Raw genomic sequence first — 17,171 nt, 5'->3', positions numbered from 1 at the left:
CCCTGGGCAGCTGGGAGTGGGCACAGCTGTAAATATCCAAATTTCCCACTGCAGAGCTGAACCCCGTGTCAAGCCAATAGAATGGTGCTTTTTTTTTTTTCTTTTTTTTTTTTTTTTTTTTTTTTTTTTTTTTTTTTTTTTTTTTTTTTTTTTTTCAAGCAGAAGAGCCATTGTACACCTTAAGATTAAATTGAAGACTTTTAGTGTCCAAGTTGCTTGCATTTTGAGGTTAAAGGATTAATAGTTCTCCAAAATAAAAGTTTCAAAATAAAAGTTTTTCTTTGGAAAAACAAAACTATAATCATTGCTTCAGCAAGATTTTCAACTTGAGAAGCTTTTTGTGACTTTAAATTCTCTCTGTGTTTTCAGTCCTAAGTTCTTGATCTAGGATTGGTGTAATATAACACACATTATTCTTGGCTTCCTAATGAGTTTTTATTAAGTTACTGTGCTCTTTGCAGTCTTGGAAACTTTTTAATTCTCACTTTACACTTCAAAGTTCACAGCTATCTCCGCGTGCGATGCAAACACTGGCTGTAAAATGAGCAAGTGAAACACCTCCCTGCAATTAAGAAAGGAGGTGGTTTCCTCAGTGGAAATAATCTGCATTGGCCATAGCAAGAGGTACAACTCAGCATCTCATTTAACACTTCAGATTGTCTTTGCATATGTGGGCTAGAGTCCAACAGCTTTAGGAAATCCTTGGTGGATATTAATCTGGAACACAAATAGCAGAAGTCCTACTTCAACACAATTGATAGCCTCTACTTACTAGCAGTCTTTGGGCTCGATTATCATGGAGATGCAATTAACTGTCTTTCACGGAGAGGGCGGGTCCTTCCAGATCCAGGAGGAGAGGTCACAGATGGGGCGGTGTGGTTATGTGGTTAAGGGTAATTTGGCTTGCTCAGAAAAAGGTCCAGACTCTGGGCGCTCAGGCTGAACACATGCAAAGCCAGACAGCAAGAAATGCCATGTACCACCAGCCCACCATATCTGCCACCAGGCGTGACCCATCCAGACTGCAAATTCAGGCTTTTTTTTTTTTTTTTTTTGCTTTTTTTTTTTCTTTTTTCTTTTTCTTTTTTTTTTTTTCTGTTTTTGTTTTTTTGGTTTTTTTTTAGGAATTCCGTGTTTTAGGAGATCTTTGCTGTGTCCATGGATATTTCTGTCTTGTTTGATTGTTAGGAAATAAATTATTTCGTTACGAAAGAGCCGGGATTGCTGCGGGAGGGGAGGGGACGCTGAGCGCGGAGGTGGCAGAAGGACGGGGTGGCACCGGGGGGGACAAGGACAGGGTGGGAGGGTGGCACGGGGGGGGGACAGAGGGACACGGGGCCACCTGGGAGCCATCGCGGTGCCTCACCTGGGGCAGGTGCCCCGCCCGTGGGGCCACACCTGCCCTGAGGGCTCTCGAGTGACAAGTGGGGTCACGGTGGTGGCGGGGAGGGACCTGCCGGGAAGGGACAGCGGGGAGGGGACAGGGGGCACAGTCAGGGGGTGGCACAAGGCTGGGGGATGGGCAGGACGGGGACGGGGACATTGCCAGGGGTCCCTGCTGGGGACGTGGGGCCCTTGAGTGGGGACACGGGCGTGGGGCCAGCAGCAGAGTGGCAGGGCGGGGGTGGCAGGTCCGCAGCGTCCCCGCGGGTGTGGCACACCTGTCCCCGTGAGCTGGCGCGGTGCCACATCCCGCCTGCCCTGCGGGGCTTTAAGAGGCCGCGGGCTCGGCCGTGCCAGCGCTGTCCCCTCCTGTCCCCGCCATGGCCCTGGCGCTGCCGCTGCTCCTCGCCCTGCTCGGGACCACCCCAGGTAGGGCCGTGCCCCCCAAACCTGGGGCAGCCCGGAGCACCCCCAGAGCCGGGCACCCCCAAAGCTGGCTGTCCCCAAAGCCAGGTGTCCCCAAACCTGGGTGTCCCCAAAGCTGGCTGTCCCCAAAGCTGGCTGTCCCCAAAGCCAGGTGTCCCCAAAGCTGGCTGTCCCCAAAGCCAGGTGTCCCCAAATCTGGGTGTCCCCCTCAAGGACCCCGTGCACGGACTCCTGGCAAGGGGGGAAGGGAGCCCTTGGGGGGGGTCTGGGACCCTTCGTGGGGTATGGGGGTGTCCCTGGGGGGGTCTCTTCCACCCGGGTCACCCCGTGAGGGCAGGAGTGGGGTTTGGGGGTGCTGTGTGGATAGGGGGGGTCACGGTGCCAGGGCCCCCCGGGATGGGGTGTTGGGGGGGTGCATTGAGGGGATCCCCCAATCCCGGGTGTCCCCAAGAGGGCTGGTTTTGGGGGGGGGTGACTCCACCTGGATTGCCAGGTGCCCCTGGCCGGGTGCTGACAGTGGCCACAGGTCTGGGGGCGCCGGGGGGGGGCTGTGGGGTGCCCCCCTCTGCCTGGTGCCAGGACTGGGTGACGGCGCTGCGCTGCGGGGCCCTGGGGCGCTGCCCCCACCTCACCCAGGGACCCCCCGAAGTGGTGAGAGACCCCCCCCGTGTCCCCATCACCCCTCTAATGTCCCTCCACCCTTCCCTCCGTCCCTGTGCCCCCTGGGTGTCCCCAGAACCCCACAGGGGTCCCAGCACTCCCACCATGGTGCCACACCAATGAGTCCACACGCGTCCCCCTCGGTCCCCATGTCCCCATTCCCCCATGTCCTCATGTCCCCATTCCCCCACGTCCCCATGTCCCACCTCCTCATGCTCCCCACGTCCCTGTCCTCCTCTGTGGCCATTCCCCAATGTCCCAGACCCCCGTGTCCCCATGTCCCCCTGTCCTCTCCTGCAGGACACCTGTGCCATATGCCAGCACTTCGTGGACTTCCTCCGCCAAATCTCCAACCAAACGGCCGTGGAGGTGACACTGGGGGTGGGGGACAGGTGGCACTGGGGGTGTCACCGTGGGGGCCACAGGCACAGGTGCCATGGGGTGTCATGGTGGGTGCCAGCAAGTGCCACTGGGCACAGGGAGGTGCCACTGGGAGTGCCACTGTCGCTGAGGAGGTGGTGGCTGCCACTGAGGGTGCCAGGGTCACAGATGCCACCATGGTGCTGTGTGTCACTGCGGGTGCTGGGACGGCGGGTGAGGTGGTGGCAGGTGCCAGCGGGTGCCACTGTGGTGAGGGGACAGGGTGGATGCCATCGTGTGTGCCATGGGCACCACCCACGGGCACCAGTGGTGACAGGTGTGGCTGGGGTGTGGTGGTGGTGGTATGGCAGTGGTGGCTGTCACTGTGGGTGTCACTGTGGGGTATCATGGTGGTGTCACTGTCACTGTCGGTGCCCTGGTGCAGGAGGTGCTGGAGCACGTGGTGGGGTTGGTGTGCCCACATCTCCCTTTGGTGGAGATCCCGTGCCAGCAGCTGGTTAAGTGGCTTGTCCATCAACTCCTCCGGGACCTCCAGCACCTCGTGAGTGGCAGTGGGGCACACGGGAGGGGCCTTGGGGACACTGTGGCCCCCAGGGACATGGGGGGCAGCGGGCACAGCAGGGCACCCAGGGGCACCCCGGGGGCTTGGGGACAGCTGTGTCACGCTGTGCTGGCCCGCAGAAGCCCCGCGAGGTCTGTGCCAAGCTGCAGCTGTGTCCTGCAGAGCCCGGCGCCGCGCTGGCCCTGCCCGTCCTGGAGGTGCCCGGCAGCCACCTGCAGGTACGGGGACACGGGGACAGCAGGGGTGGGTGGCGGGGGGACACGGCCACGCAGAGTCCCCAGCACCGCTGCAGTGTCCCCTCTGCCCCTGCAGTGTCCCCGCACTGCCAGCACTGTCCCCAGTACCAGGTGCAGCATCCCAGCACTGGTCGCAGTGTGCCAGCAGCAGGTGCAGTGTCCCCTGTCCCCTGCAGTGTCCCCAGCACTGGCAGCAACGTCCCCTCTTCCTCTGCAGTGTCCCCTCTCCTCTGCAGTGTCCCCTCTCCTCTGCAGTGTCCCCAGTACCAGGTGCAGTGTCCCAGCAGCGGGTGCAGTGTCCCCTCTCCGCTGCAGTGTCCCCTGTCCCCTGCAGTGTCCCATGTCCCCTGCAGTGTCCCCTCTCCGCTGCAGTGCCCCCAGCACCGCTGCAGTGTCCCCTCTCCGCTGCAGTGTCCCCTGTCCCCTGCAGTGTCCCCAGCACTGCTGCAGTGTCCCCTCTCTGCTGCAGTGTCCCTGCCCTGGCTGCAGTGTCCCCTGTCCCCCGCAGGGCTCCGGGCTGTCCCCGCAGGCGCTGCCGCTGCCGCTGTGCTGGCTGTGCCGCTCGCTGGTGGCGCGGGCCGAGGCCGCTGTCCCCGTGGGCTCGGTGGCCGCGGCGGTGGCCGGGCTGTGCCGGGCGCTGCCGTTGCCGGTGGCCGGGGCGTGCCAGTGCCTGGCCGAGCGCTACGCGGCCCTGGCGCTCGAGCGGCTGCTGGGCCGCCTGGGGCCGCGCCTGCTCTGCCGCCTGTTCCTCGCCTGCCGCAGCGGGGACAGCGGGGACAGCGAGCACGCGGGGACGCTGCCACCGCCCTGGGTGCTGGAGACCATCGTGGTGCGGCTGGCGGACTGTGTCAGGGAGGAGGTGAGGGGGACACGGAGAGGATGGCTGGGAGGTGACGGGGCACGCCAGGGTCACACAACAATGAGGGGACACGTCCAGGAGTGTCACAGCCCCAAGGACACACCACTGAGTGTCGAGGTCCCCGGGAGCCACGCCAGGGACACAAATGTTGGTGCAGCCCCAAAGGGACACATCCTGGGTGTCACAGTCCTTGGGGACACATCGTGGACTGTCACAGTCCTGTCAGTGAGATCCCCAGTCAGTGCCACCCTCCCTCCAGTGCCAGAGTCACAGCCTGGGGAGGGGGCTTGGGGGGTCCTGGGTGTGCCCCCACCCTTGGGGGAGCCCCTCATGCCTGTGTCCCCCCCAGGACCCCAAAGGTGCCGCTGTCCCTGCACTGTCCCTGGGCCCCTGTGCCCTGGGCCCCATCTTCTGGTGCTCGGGCCCGGAGGCCGCGCGGCGCTGCCAGGTGAGTGGGGACACAGGGGACACGGGGGACATGGGGGCTGCCACCCCCTGCACCCCCAGCTGACCCCTGGGCCCCTTGCAGGCCCTGCAGCACTGCCGGGAGCACGTCTGGCTGTAGGGGGGCACCAGGACCCCCCAGCTTTCCCCAATAAAGCTTGGATGCAGCTCTGCCTCAGCCTTTGGGGATTTTGGGGACCGATGGGGGCTGGGGGCTCACGGGGTGCTGGGAGGGAAGCAGCAGAAACCACAAACCCACAAAACCCAAAGAAGAGAAGAGGTGAAAATGAGCTACAAAAATAGCAGGTGGCATTTACTGGGACACACGCACCTGCAGGGGGACTGAGGGTGTCCCCAGGTGGGCATCAGGTGTCCCTGCGAGTCTCTGGGTGACCACGGGGGAGCTTGGGCTGCTCCTAAAGGGGTGTAAGGGCACCCCTAGGGGGGTGGGGATACCCCCGAGGGGGAGCTGGGGGTGTCCCCAGGGGGGTTTCTGGGTGTCCCCAAGGCTCTCAGGCGCCTTGTTGGTTCGTCTCATCCTCCTCGCGTCGCTTCCAAATCTGCAGGAGAGCAGGAGGGGGTTGGGGGGCACAGGAGATGTTAGGGGGTGTCAGGGGAAATTCAGGGGGTGTCACAGGACATTCTGGGGGTACCCCCTGTCCCCCCTCACCTGGATGTAGGCCTCGGACAGGGTGATCATCTGGGGCAGGATGTCGGTCACCTGCAGGTCCTGCAGCTCGTACCACTTCCCTGTGCCCTGCCAGGACCCAAGAGGGGTCAGGGTGACTCTGGGGGGTCCCCGTGGTCCCCCCGAGCCCCCCGGGGAGGGGACACTCACGTGGTGCAGGACGTGGATGCGGTAGGAGCCCTCCGAGGGCTTCCCGTCGTGCACGATGTTGGCGATGAGGTCGTAGGTGGTGTGGGAGTGCGTGGCCTGCACCTCCTCCGACAGGTACTCCCGCAGGTCCACGTTCCTGGGAGCCCACAGCACCCTCAGACAGCTCCACAGAGCTCCTGTCCCTCCTGGATGCTGCAATCCCCCCCAGATGCCCACCCACAGCACCCTCAGACAGCTCCACGGGGCTCCTGTCCCTCCTGGATGCTGCAATCCCCCCCAGACGCCCACCACACTCCCTCACATATCTACATCCCCATCCCAGGTGTCACGAACTCCCCGACATCCCCAGGTGCCTTCAAATCCCTTTTTCATGCCTAAACACCACTCAAAGCCCACTCAGATGCCCACATACCACCCTAGACACCTTCAAATCCTGGACACTTCTACTCCCCTGGCTCAGGTGCTTCCAAAGCCCCTCTAGATGTCTCACAGATCTCCTCTTAGATGCTTTTAACCCTCTCCACAAGCTCCCAGCCCCCCAAAGCAGGGGGCACAGAAAGGATCCCCCGGGCACATACAGGGGGGCTGTGCCCGCTGGAGGGTCCCTGAGCTCCCCCAGCAGCCACCCTGTCCCTGCTTGTCCCCACAGCCCTGGGTGTCCCAGGCTCACGTGATGGGGAAGTTGACAATGGTGGGGTTCTTCTCCACGAAGAAGTTGTTCTTGGTGAAGCGCTTGATGCAGAAGATGAGGTAGGGGGGCAGGCGTGTGAGCTGGAAGCGCTTCAGGAAGTTCTCCTTGTAGGTCTTGTACTCCTTCTCTGTGCTGCCGTTGAACTTGGCCAGGATGCTGAACAGGGGCACCTGGGGGATGATGAGCTGCTCCTTCTCGTCCTTGTAGAGCGGCGCCGTGGGCAGGTCCAGGGTCAGGTACAGGAAGGTGGACTCCACCATGCGCTCCTGGTACTCGCTGTTCTGCAGCAGCTGCGCCTTCTCCTCCGCGGGCTGCGGGCACCCGTGGGGCACACGTCAGCCCCGTGGGGCACGTCAGCCCTGCTGGACCCCACATTCCCACTGGACACAGCAGCTGGATCCATCACACCCCAACCAGACCCAACACTCCCCATTGAACCCAGCACCCGCCAATGGATCCAACATCCTACATTGGACCCAACACCCCCCACTGGATCCATCACCCCCCACTGGATCCATCACCCCCCACTGGATCCATCACCCCACTGGACCCATCACCCCACTGACCCTAACACCACCCCATACAACCCTGCCACCCCCACTAGACCCTAACACCCCTGTGTTGTACCCAAAGGCCCCCCACCGTACCCCAACACCTCGCCCCATCCCTCATTTAACCCCATCACACTCCTCATTTGACCCAAGCCCCTGTCAGAACCCCATCACCCCCATGTGACCCCAACACCCCTTTTTCTGACCCTGCCATTCCCACTGCACCCCAACTCCCCCCGCCAAAATCCCGTTGGACACCGGCACCCCACACTGCACCCCAACACCCATCACTGCCCCCCATACCCTGACACCCCCCACCGCACCCCAACACCTCCCATTCCCCCCCCAAGTCCCACCAGGTCAGGGTGTGGCAGCTTCTTGGTGAAGATGCGCATGGAGCCCTGGAACACGTCGGTGACGATGGCTGGGGGGACAAAGTGGGGCTCAGTGGGGGGACAGCAGCCCACAAAGGCCCCCCCAGAACCTCCCCTCACTCACTCTTCTTTTTCCTCTTGGTGCCGCCCAGCGCGGCGTGCAGCGCGTTCAGGAACCAGGACAGGAACTCCACCCCATCCCCTGCAACAGCAGAGCTGGAGCTGAGCCTGCATCCTGCTCTGCCCCTGCATGCAGAGACCCCAGACCCTGCACCCCCAGACCCTGCACCCTGAATCCAGAGACCCCAGACCCTGCACCCCCAACCCAGCCCTGCACCCCTGAGTCCAAAGCCCCCAGACCCAGAACTGCCTCCCCAACCCAGCCCTGCACCCCCAAATCCAAAGGCCCCAAGATCCAGCTTTTCCCCTCAAACCCAGCACTGCCCCCCAAACCCAGCCCTGCACCCCCAAACCTAGAGCCTCCCAAGCCCAGCTCTTCCCCTCAAACCCAGCTTTGCCCCCCAGCCCTGCACCCCCAAACCTCACCCTGCTTGGTGATCTGGAAGTTCTTCTTGCTGCACAGCACCACGGCCTGCAGCATCTCGTGGGGGGACACGTGTGCCTTGAAGTTCCTGGGGTTCCAGAGCTTCCTCATGAGCTCCCCGAAGCGCTGCACCAGCAGGAACATGATGTCCCCGGGCGGGCGCTGGATGTGCCGGTAGTTCTCCTCCTCCAGGAAGTAATTCCTCAGGGGAGGCACGTTGGACAGGGCCTGGGGACAGAGCAGGGGGGATTCAGCCCCGTGACCCCCATGGTGGGGGATCTGGGGGGCTTTGGGGCAGACCCTGCACTGCTGTGGGTAGGGAATCTCAAACAGTATGAAAGGGAAAGGATCCGGAGTGGGGATGATCCCTGCCGGCCCCACAGAGGGGTTTGGGAACGGTTATGGGGGGCTTTCACCCTAAAAGGCCAGCTGCATCCCACAGGTGTAATGCCTGCAGAATGGAAGGTGGGATCCACCCTCAGGAGTGGGATTTTAGGAGGATTTCATAGGGGATTCAGCCCAAAATGATCCCTCATGTACATATGCTATGGGAAAAGAGGTGGGACTCGTCCCCAAGACCCCCAGAGCAGGATTTTGGGAGGGTCTCAGCCTAGAATGAAACCTGAACCCCCTCACAATGCACAGCCTATGAGAGGAAAGGTGTGATTCCTCCCTGTCAGACCCACAGTGCTGTTTTGGGGGGGTTTCACCCCAGAAGGAAGCCCCCACCCTGGTGTCTGGTGTCACCTGCAGCACAGCGTTGGCATAGTCGTTGGCCTTGATGTTGTTGAGCCCCACGATGCCAGGCAGGTACGTGGTGCCATCGTAGGCCCGGGACAGCTTGGCCTGTTTGTCCAGGTGGGCGATGTGCTGGGCTGTGAAGGTGGGCTTCAGCACATACTGTGGGGGGAGAGAGCCCTCAGAGCTGGGGACCCCAACCTGAACCCCCCCAGAGCTGGGGACCCCAACCTGAACCCCCCCAGAGCTGGGGACCCCAACCTGAACCCCCCCAGAGCTGGGGACCCCACCTGAACCCCTCAGAGCTGGGGACCCCATCCCAACCCCTCAGATCTGGGACAGACCCCATCCCAAACCCCTCAGATCTGGGACAGACCCCATCCCAAACCCCTCAGATCTGGGGCAGACCCCGTCCCAAACCCCTCAGAGCTGGGGCAGACTCCATCCCAAATCCCTCAGGAGTGGGAAAAAACCCCATCCCAAACCCCTCAGATCTGGGGCAGATCCCCACCCAACCCCCTCAGATCTGGGGCAGACCCCATCCCCAGCCCCTGAGGTGTGGGCAGCCCCCCCCAGCCCCAGCACCGTGATGTCCTCGAGGGAGGAGTCGATGATCTCGTAGTTGTCGGGCAGGCAGTAGAACTTGAGCGTGTGCAGGTTGAGGAACACGTGGTGGCTCAGCTGCACACTGTGGATGTAGGCGTGCGACTTCAGCCCGCGGCCTGTGGGGGACACGGGCACCAGGGGTGGCACCGAGCACCGTGCCAGAGGCAGGGGGCACACAGAGGGTCCCCGTGCCTGCTGGAGGGTCCCTGAGCTGCCCCAGCAGCCACCCTGTCCCTGGTGTCCCCATGGTGGCCCTCCCCAGGCATCCTCTTTGTGCCCCTTGACAGCAGCCTGTCCCTGGCTGCTCCCTGTCCCTGCGTGTCCCCAAAGCCCTGGGTGTCCCCAGCAACACCACAGACCCCTTGTGCCCTGTCCCTGGGTGTCCCCTGGGTGCCCCCCATCTGTCCTGGCTGTCCCCTGAGAGACCCCCATCACTTCTGGCTGTCCCCCCTTGCTCTTGGCTGTTCCCAGTGGCGTCCCTCATCACTCCTGCCTGTCCCCTGGCTGTCCCCTGAGAGTCCCCCATCACTTCTGGCTGTCCCCCCTTGCTCTTGGCTGTTCCCAGTGGTGTCCCACATCACTCTTGCCTGTCCCCTGGCTGTCCCCCTTCACTCCTGCCTGTCCCCTGGCTGTCCCCCATCACTCCTGCCTGTCCCCTGGCTGTCCCCTGCTGTCCCCATGCCCCAGCAGTCCCAGAGGGGGGGTCTCACCCTGGAAGTACTTCCCGCAGACCAGGCAGGCGTAGACGTTGATGTGGGACAGGGAGATGGAGCAGAGCTTCTCAAAGTCGAAGTCCAGGACACTCCTGGGGGGAGAGCGGTGTCACAGGGCTGGGGGGCAGCGGGGGGGACCCCCAGGGAGAGGGGCACCCCGAAGCAGCCCCGTCACCCACTTGTTGATGGTGTCCAGGTAGGGGCAGTGCCGGCTGCGCTGGTCCTCGGGGTCGAAGCGCCCGTAGCGCACTGGGGGGGTGGGAGGGTGTGAAAAGGGGGGCACAAGAACCCCAAAAACACGAGGATGATCCCACCCAGCCCCCCCTCTGTGACAGCTCCCCGGGGCTGAGCCCCAGCTGCTCCCAGTGCCTCCAAACCCTGCCCAGAGCCGAGCTCAGGACCCCAGGAGCAGTGACCCTGGTGAGCCCCCGGTCCCAGAAACCCCCCAGACACCCCAGTGTCATTTTAGTCTCTCCAGACACCCCCAGTGTCATTTTAGAGTCTCTCCAGACACCCCGTGTCCCCTCACACCCCCAGACCCCCCTCACACCCTCAGTGTCCCCTCACACCCTCAGTGTCCCCCCACACCCCCAATATCCCCTCACACCCTCAGTGTCCCCTCACACCCCCAGACCTCCCTCACACCCCGTGTCCCCCCAGCCCCTCGGTCCCCCCCGTTCCTCCCGGTCCCCACCGGCGGGCTCGGGCTCAGGGTCGGAATCTCCATCCGGCTCCCGCTCCCTCTTCACCCGCACGGGCGCGGCGGTGCCGGAGCCTCCCCAGACGCCGCCGCCGGTACCGGTGCCGGTGCCCGGTTCCCGCTTGACGCGCGCGAGATCCACCGGCAGCGCCTCCGCCGCCTCCCGCCGCGCGCGCTCCCGCTCGGCGTCCCGCCGGCCCCGCGGGCGCTCGCCATCGGCGTCGCGGCGGCTGCGGGAGGAGGCGCGGGCGGCGGAGGCCCCGCGGGGCTCCCGGGGCTCCCGGGGGTCGCGGTCCCGCCTCCCGCGGCTCGACATGGCGGCGGTTCGGGCGATCTGCGCATGCGCCGCGCGAGGGGCAAATCGGTCTGCGTTACTGTGCGCATGCGCGGCCGCCGCTGAGTGACAATGTGCTACCGCGCCTGCGCGCTGCGGCGTCCCCTGCCGGCGCGCGGCGGCACCGGGGGCTCTTAAAGGCGCCGCGCCCCCGGTACCGACCCCGGCCGCCGGTACCGGGATGGAGGCGGCGGCCACAACGGCGGCCCCCGGCTGGCGCTGCCGGCCGGGGGGACGGCTAGACATGAGCCACGGCTTCGTGCGGCACATCCGCCGCAACCAGCTCGCCAGGTACCGGTACGGGCCCGGCCCCGCCGGGACCCTCCTCCCCGGGCCGGTTTGGCCCCGGTGCTCCCCTCACCCCGTAACGCCGCTGTTTTCCCCGTGCCCAGGGACGCGTACGACCGCGCGGTGCGGCAGGCGCGGGGCCGAGCGCGGACGCGGCTGATCCCGGGCCCGGCGCGGCCCCGGCGGCCCGACCAGCAGGTGTACCGAGCGCACCGGGGCGGCGGTGAGCGAGAACCGGGGGGGGGGGACACCGGGGGATGGGGACAGGAGGGACACCGGGGATGGAGACACCGGAGGATGGGGACACCGGGGATCGGGGACACCGGGGATGGAGACACCGGGGATCGGGACATTGGGGATGGGGACATTGGGGATCGGGGACACCGGGGATGGAGACACCGGGGATGGGGACCCCGTGGGTGCTGTCCCGGTGCCCCGGTGCCCCGCTGAGGGGTGCGGGTGCCGCAGGCGGGCCCGGGGGCGATGCCAGCGCGGGGCCCCCCCCCGAGAGCCGCGGGGACCCCCCGGAATCGGCCCGGGGACCGCGGCTCTTCTGCCTCGAGTACGAGGGGGACGACGGGCGGGTGACGGCCGTGATCGTGCACCAGGTGCGGGGCAACCGGGAACGGGGAACGGAGGCTGAGGGAATGCGGATGCCCGGGGTGCCCTGGATGGGGTGCCCTGGATGGGGGTGCCCGGGATGCCCGGGATGGGGCGGTGGGCTCCCCGGAGCCGCGGCGGGCAGGGCGGGTGACACGGCTGTCGCAGGGGGACAGCGCCGAGGAGGTGACACGCCGGGTGTGCGCCCGGAGCCCGCTGGAGCCGCCGCTGCGCCGGGCGCTGTGCCAGCGCGTGCAGGACGAGCTCAGCAAGCGCCGGGGCACCGGGTGACACCGCCACAGCCCCCGGACACGGCCACCCCCCTGCCACCGGCGCCACCTCCCCACCCCCGGTGTCAATAAAGGTGCTGCGAGGCTCTGGTGTCTCTCACTGCTCGGGGAAACTGAGGCACGGCAGGGGGAGTGACGCAGCTCCTGGGTCCCCAGGTGTCACGTTCCCCCCTGGTCCCTCCCAGGTGTCACCATGTCCCCTCCCTGGAGTGCCCACCCCCTCCTCAGGTCCCCTCTGTGTCCCCAGGGTCCCCTCTGTGTCCCCCTCCTGCCCCCAGCCCAGGTTGGTGGCACCAGATCCTGGTGTTTATTTATTTATTGTAGGATCTCCCCAAACCAGATCCTGGTATTTATTTATTGTAGGGTCATCCCAAACCAGATCCTGGTGTTTATTTATTTATTGTAGGATCTCCCCAAACCAGATCCTGGTGTTTGTTTCCTTGCAGGGTCTCCCCAGACCAGATCCTGGTGTTTGTTTCTTGTAGGGTCTCCCCAGACCAGATCCTGGTGTTTGTTTCCTGCAGGGTCTCCCCCAGTCCATCCTGCTGGTTTGGGGTTCAGGGTCTCCCCAGAGAGCTGCTGCTGCTGCTCCTGCTGCTGGTGTTTTCCCCCAGGGGGTTTTTATTGTGGGGTCCCTTCAGAGCAGATTTTGGAGTTTGTTCCTCGTGGGGTCTCCTCGAGGATCGTCCCACTGTTGTTGTCCTTGCAGGGTGTCCCCAAGAGCCCTGGTGTTTATTTGTCACTTATTTGTCACCGTGGTCCCTCTGTCCTCGTGGGCTCCCTGCAGTGCTGGGGGGGTGCTCGGTGCCCCCCGCGGGGTGGGGACAGTGCTGGTGACAGTCCCGGGGGACGAGTGTGCCAGGGCCAGCGCCAGTGCCAGCCCCAGGATGAAGAGGAGGAGGAGGCCGAGGCCGAGGGCCACCAGCTGCCACCGGCGGTGTCCCCTGCGCTGGCGCCGCGTCACCGCGCGCGTGGTGCGGGTGAAGGCCTCGCTCTGCGGGGACAGGAGGGGACAGGGGACAGTGCCACGGGCTGCACAGGGGCTGGGGGGACACCTGGGGACAGACAGACACCCCCCCAGAGCCTCTCCTCCCCAGCTGGGTGTCCCCATGGAGTCCCCGCAGTGTCCCCAGATCTGGGTGTCCACAGTGTCCCCAGCCCCTGGGTGTCCACAGTGTCCCCAAGCTCTGGGTGTCCCCACAGTGTCCCCAGCCCTGGGTGTCCCCCCAGTGTCCCCCAGCACTCTGGGTCACCCCAAGGCTCTATGTCCCAGTAATTTGTCCCTCCTGGGGCTCTCTATGTCCCTGCCCAGGGCTCGATGTCCCTGGACTGTCACCCCAGCTGTCTGTCCTGTAACAGGTCCTCCCTTTACACCCCTGCAGTGTCCCCTGGGCTCTGTGTCCCCAGGTTTACGTGTCCCCATAAAGCCCCACTCCCCCTCCCTGCGGTCCCTGTGTCCCCTGTGTCACTCCATGTGTCCCTTTAGTGCCACCCCATCCCCAGGCCGTGTGTGTCCCTTTAGTGCCACCCCATCCCCGGGCCATGTGTGTCCCTTTAGTGCCACCCCATCCCCGGGCCGTGTGTGTCCCTTTAGTGTCACCCCATCCATGTGTGTCCCCGGGCCCCGCCCGGCTCTGCTCCAGGTGTCCCCGCAGTGCCACCCCCGTGTCCCCGTGTCGCACCGCCTGTCGACGCGCCTGGGCGCGGCTCTGCAGCTGCTCCAGGTGTCCCTCCCGCTCCAGCGCCTTGGCCACGTTCTGTCGCATCAGCTCCGCCACCTCCTCGGCCTCGCGCTGGCACCGCGCCAGCCCCGCCTGGGGACACGAGGGACAACGTGGGGACACCGTGGGGACACGGGGGGGAAGTGGCACCGGGGAATGTGGGGACACAAAACCACGGGGACGGGCCCGGCGGGGACATGGGGACACCGGGGACCACCGTGGGGACAAAGCCTGACCGTGGGGACACGGGCACGGCAGGGACAATGGCACCGCGAGGGGGGCACACACGGAGCACGGGGACAGGAAACCGTGGGGACGAGGACACGGCGGGGACCGCGATGGGGACCGGGGGGGACGCGAGCACGGCGGGGCCAGAGCACGCACGGGGACACCGGGACCGCGGGACACGCAGCGACACTCGGGGACACTCGGGGACACGGAAAGTGCCGCTCGGGCCACCTCCCGCCACCCCCGGGACCGCGTCCCTCCCTTCGGCAGGGAGAGCCCGGGGGGCGGACCGGCACCGGGACAGGCACCGGCACCGGCACCGGGGGTCCCGTCCCTGGCGGCTCCCGTGGCTCCGAGCCCGCTCTGCCCCTCGCAAAGCGAAAGCGAAAGCGGCGCCAGCGGCGGCCGGGACTCACCATGGTCCCGGTACCGCGGGCCGGGGTCGCTGCCGGTGCCGCTGCCGGTACCGGTGCGCCCGTTCCTGTACCCGTCCCGCCTCGGGCCCCAGCGGCCGCCCCCGCCGGGAGGGACCGGGACCGCCCCCCGCCACCCTCGAGTGGCCACGGTCCGGGACACCCCGGCCACACCAGGACAGGGCTCCCCAGGACCCCCCAGTGCCCCCTGCCCTGCTGCCGGACCCCTGTCCCCCCTGTCCCGATGTCCCCCTGTCCCCCCTGTCCCCCTGTCCCTGCAGCCCCCCCTGTTCCCAAGACCCCCAGACTCGTGTCCTTGGCACTGCCCTGTCCCCCAGGAAAGGGACCCCACAGATGTCGGTGTCCCCAGCTCCCAGGGGACCCCCGTGTCCTGGTCCCTGGGGACCCCCCATGTCCCTGTCCCTGCCCCTCCCCTTCTCCCCCCCCCAGCCTCCGAGGGTGGCAGTGCCACCACAGTGTCCTTTGTCCCTCGGTGCCTGGCACGGCCCCCGGCGCCCTGGCACGGCCCCCACCCCCCCACGCATCCCCTCACGCCAGTGTCCCCACACGTGTCCCCCTCGTGACCCCACGTGAGTGTCCCCACATCCCTGGGGCCTGTCCCCACCGTGTCCCCCCATATTCCTGTGTCCCTATGCCTGTCCCCCTCCGTGTCCCCATGCCTGTGTCCCCCCATGTTCCCATGCGTCCCCTCATGTCCCCATGCCCATCTCACCATCTGTGTCCCCCCATGTCCCCCTGTGTCCCCCTGTGTCCCCCATGTCCCCCTGTGTCCCCGGTGTCCCCCTGTGTCCCCCACCCCACACACACACACACACACAGGTCCCTTGGCTCTCCCCCATCTGTATTTGTGCCCTGGGGTGGCCGTGTCCCCGTGGGGACAGTGGCTCTAGGTGGGGATGGTGCCGGTGGCCAGGAGGATGATGAGGATGAGCACGATGACACCCACGAGGCCGAGGATGACGAGCAGCTTCACGTTCTTCCACCAGTAGCGCCGGGCCATCTTCTGGGACGTGGTGCGGAAGTGCTCCGACTGCAGGGACAGTGCTCAGGGGCCTGGGGACAGGCTGACACCCTGGGGACAGGTTGACACCCCGGGGACAGCCCTCACACCCCGGGGACAGCCCTCACACCCTGGGGACAGCCCTGACACCCCGGGGACAGCCCTGACACCCTGGGGACAGCACACTCCCACCCTGGGGACAATCCTGCCCACCCTGGAGACCCTCTGCTGCCACTCTGGGGACACCTACTGCAACCCTGGGGACCCCACAGACACCCTAGGGACACCCCCCAGGGTCCGTGCCACCCCACTGGGCACCCTGGGTGTCCCCGTTCTCCCTTGGGGACCTTGTGTCCCCTGACCTGGGCACCCAGTGCCACCTCAGGAGCTCTGAACCACCTTGGGGGCTTTGGGACCACCACAGAGACACCGTGCCACCTTAGGGACCGTGGGTCACCTCAGGGAGCTGTGTGCCCACCCTGGTGACCCCCTGCCCACCCTGGTTACCCTGTGCCCACACTGGTGACCTCATGCCCACCCTGGTGACCCCATGCCCATGCTGGTGACCCCCTGCCCACCCTGGTGACCCCGTACCCGATGCAGGCACCCCGTGCCCCCTCCATGCCCCCTCTCGTGCCCCCTCACCGTGGCCTCCAGGTCCTGGCTCTTGCTGTGCAGCTGCTCCAGGTTCTCGCCCCGGGCCAGGATCCTCTCCACGTTCTGGCTCATGATGGTGGTGACGCCCTGCACCTCCTGCTGCAGCGCCCGCACGCGCCCCGCGCCCCCCTCCAGCGCCGGGGACCCCCCCGGGACCCCCGCCTGCAGCACAGGGCAGGGTCAGGGGTCAGGGGCACCCCCGGGACCCCAGGTGGATCCCGGACACCCCCATGACCCCGTGCCCAATCCAGGTACCTCGTGCCCACCCTGGTGACCCCTGCCCACCCTGGTGACCCCCTGCCCGATGCGGGTACCTCACGCCCACCCTGGTGGCCCCGTGCCCCCATAAATACCCCACAGCACCCTACAGACACCCCATCAATGCCCAGGGCACCCTCCAAACACCCCAGGCACCCCAAAGGAACCCGCCAAGCCCCCCTTGCTGGGCACCCCAGCACCCCGTGGTACACCCCCCGAGTGCTCCCCATGGCCCACAGACACCCCAAAGGTGCCCCCACAGCACCCACAGGGCACCCCGTGTGCACGGCGGGCACCTCCCCTGGCACCCCAGACCCCACATGAACTCCGAAACCCCAGAGACCCCCGAAGCACCCCGAGGGCGCCCCTCACCCTTTATGGACACCCCCTTGCACCCCACAGACACCGGGGATCACCCCGGCTGCTCCGCCTCGCACATCCCGGGGACCCCACACATCCCGGGGACCCCCGTACCCCCCTCCGGTGCCCACCATTGCCCCCGTAACCGCTCCCCGGTGCCCCTCCCGTACCCCACCCGGTGCCCCCCGTGCTCCCCGGTGCTCCCCGGTGCCCCGGCCCCACCATGGTCCGTCCGGCCCCGCTCGGCTCCGCTCCCGCGGCGGCCCCGGACCCGCCCCGCCTGCCCGGGGCTTCC

At 65.7% G+C, this 17,171-nt stretch overlaps 4 protein-coding genes across 4 annotated transcripts; 1 reads left to right on the top strand and 3 right to left on the bottom strand.

Annotated features, from left to right (window-relative positions):
• Positions 1 to 1,580: 1,580 nt before the first annotated feature.
• SFTPB (surfactant protein B) lies at positions 1,581 to 5,072 on the top strand. Its single transcript, XM_041478667.1, has 8 exons — positions 1,581 to 1,812; positions 2,336 to 2,460; positions 2,770 to 2,838; positions 3,275 to 3,391; positions 3,532 to 3,630; positions 4,157 to 4,507; positions 4,857 to 4,955; positions 5,037 to 5,072. The coding sequence occupies exons 1-8, from the start codon at positions 1,764 to 1,766 to the stop codon at positions 5,070 to 5,072; spliced, it is 945 nt and encodes a 314-aa protein (XP_041334601.1). The 5' UTR covers positions 1,581 to 1,763.
• A 171-nt stretch (positions 5,073 to 5,243) lies between these two features.
• On the bottom strand, positions 5,244 to 11,329 carry USP39 (ubiquitin specific peptidase 39). The gene is made up of 12 exons (XM_041478989.1): positions 10,701 to 11,329; positions 10,186 to 10,255; positions 10,004 to 10,098; positions 9,273 to 9,409; positions 8,697 to 8,849; positions 7,952 to 8,177; positions 7,530 to 7,607; positions 7,388 to 7,455; positions 6,460 to 6,791; positions 5,790 to 5,925; positions 5,622 to 5,708; positions 5,244 to 5,511 (listed from the first exon to the last, which is right to left on the bottom strand). The coding sequence occupies exons 1-12, from the start codon at positions 11,308 to 11,310 to the stop codon at positions 5,464 to 5,466; spliced, it is 2,040 nt and encodes a 679-aa protein (XP_041334923.1). The 5' UTR covers positions 11,311 to 11,329; the 3' UTR covers positions 5,244 to 5,463.
• Positions 11,330 to 12,516: 1,187 nt separating this feature from the next.
• LOC121359980 (synaptobrevin-like protein 5) lies at positions 12,517 to 15,125 on the bottom strand. Its single transcript, XM_041479418.1, is given in 4 exon segments — positions 12,517 to 13,032; positions 13,035 to 13,212; positions 13,901 to 14,032; positions 14,584 to 15,125. Coding segments are annotated over 4 exon segments (384 nt in total). The 5' UTR covers positions 14,587 to 15,125; the 3' UTR covers positions 12,517 to 12,961.
• Positions 15,126 to 15,423: 298 nt separating this feature from the next.
• Positions 15,424 to 17,149, bottom strand: VAMP8 (vesicle associated membrane protein 8). The gene is made up of 3 exons (XM_041479405.1): positions 17,099 to 17,149; positions 16,247 to 16,420; positions 15,424 to 15,631 (listed from the first exon to the last, which is right to left on the bottom strand). The coding sequence occupies exons 1-3, from the start codon at positions 17,099 to 17,101 to the stop codon at positions 15,488 to 15,490; spliced, it is 321 nt and encodes a 106-aa protein (XP_041335339.1). The 5' UTR covers positions 17,102 to 17,149; the 3' UTR covers positions 15,424 to 15,487.
• Positions 17,150 to 17,171: the final 22 nt, after the last annotated feature.

The sequence above is a fragment of the Pyrgilauda ruficollis genome, unplaced genomic scaffold (genome assembly GCF_017590135.1).
Source record: "Pyrgilauda ruficollis isolate IOZ18807 unplaced genomic scaffold, ASM1759013v1 scaffold113, whole genome shotgun sequence".
Taxonomy (NCBI): Eukaryota; Metazoa; Chordata; class Aves; order Passeriformes; family Passeridae; genus Pyrgilauda; species Pyrgilauda ruficollis.
The sequence above is the reverse complement of the archived record's forward strand: the minus strand, read 5'-3'. Positions and strand labels throughout refer to the sequence as shown.

Bases quoted from the DNA above. Each gene is read 5' to 3' on its own strand.
- SFTPB (XM_041478667.1), top strand. From the start codon at position 1,764: ATGGCCCTGGCGCTGCCGCTGCTCCTCGCCCTGCTCGGGACCACCCCA. The intron at 1,813-2,335 runs GTAGGGCCGTGC...CAGTGGCCACAG, and splicing joins CCTGCTCGGGACCACCCCAG to GTCTGGGGGCGCCGGGGGGG. The intron at 3,631-4,156 runs GTACGGGGACAC...TGTCCCCCGCAG, and splicing joins TGCCCGGCAGCCACCTGCAG to GGCTCCGGGCTGTCCCCGCA.
- USP39 (XM_041478989.1), bottom strand. From the start codon at position 11,310: ATGTGCCGCACGAAGCCGTGGCTCATGTCTAGCCGTCCCCCCGGCCGG. The intron at 10,099-10,185 runs GTGGGTGACGGG...CTCTCCCCCCAG, and splicing joins TACCTGGACACCATCAACAA to GAGTGTCCTGGACTTCGACT. The intron at 8,850-9,272 runs GTGCTGGGGCTG...CTCCCCCCACAG, and splicing joins CCTCCCTCGAGGACATCACG to TATGTGCTGAAGCCCACCTT.
- VAMP8 (XM_041479405.1), bottom strand. The intron at 15,632-16,246 runs GTGAGGGGGCAC...CTGTCCCTGCAG, and splicing joins GCCAGGACCTGGAGGCCACG to TCGGAGCACTTCCGCACCAC.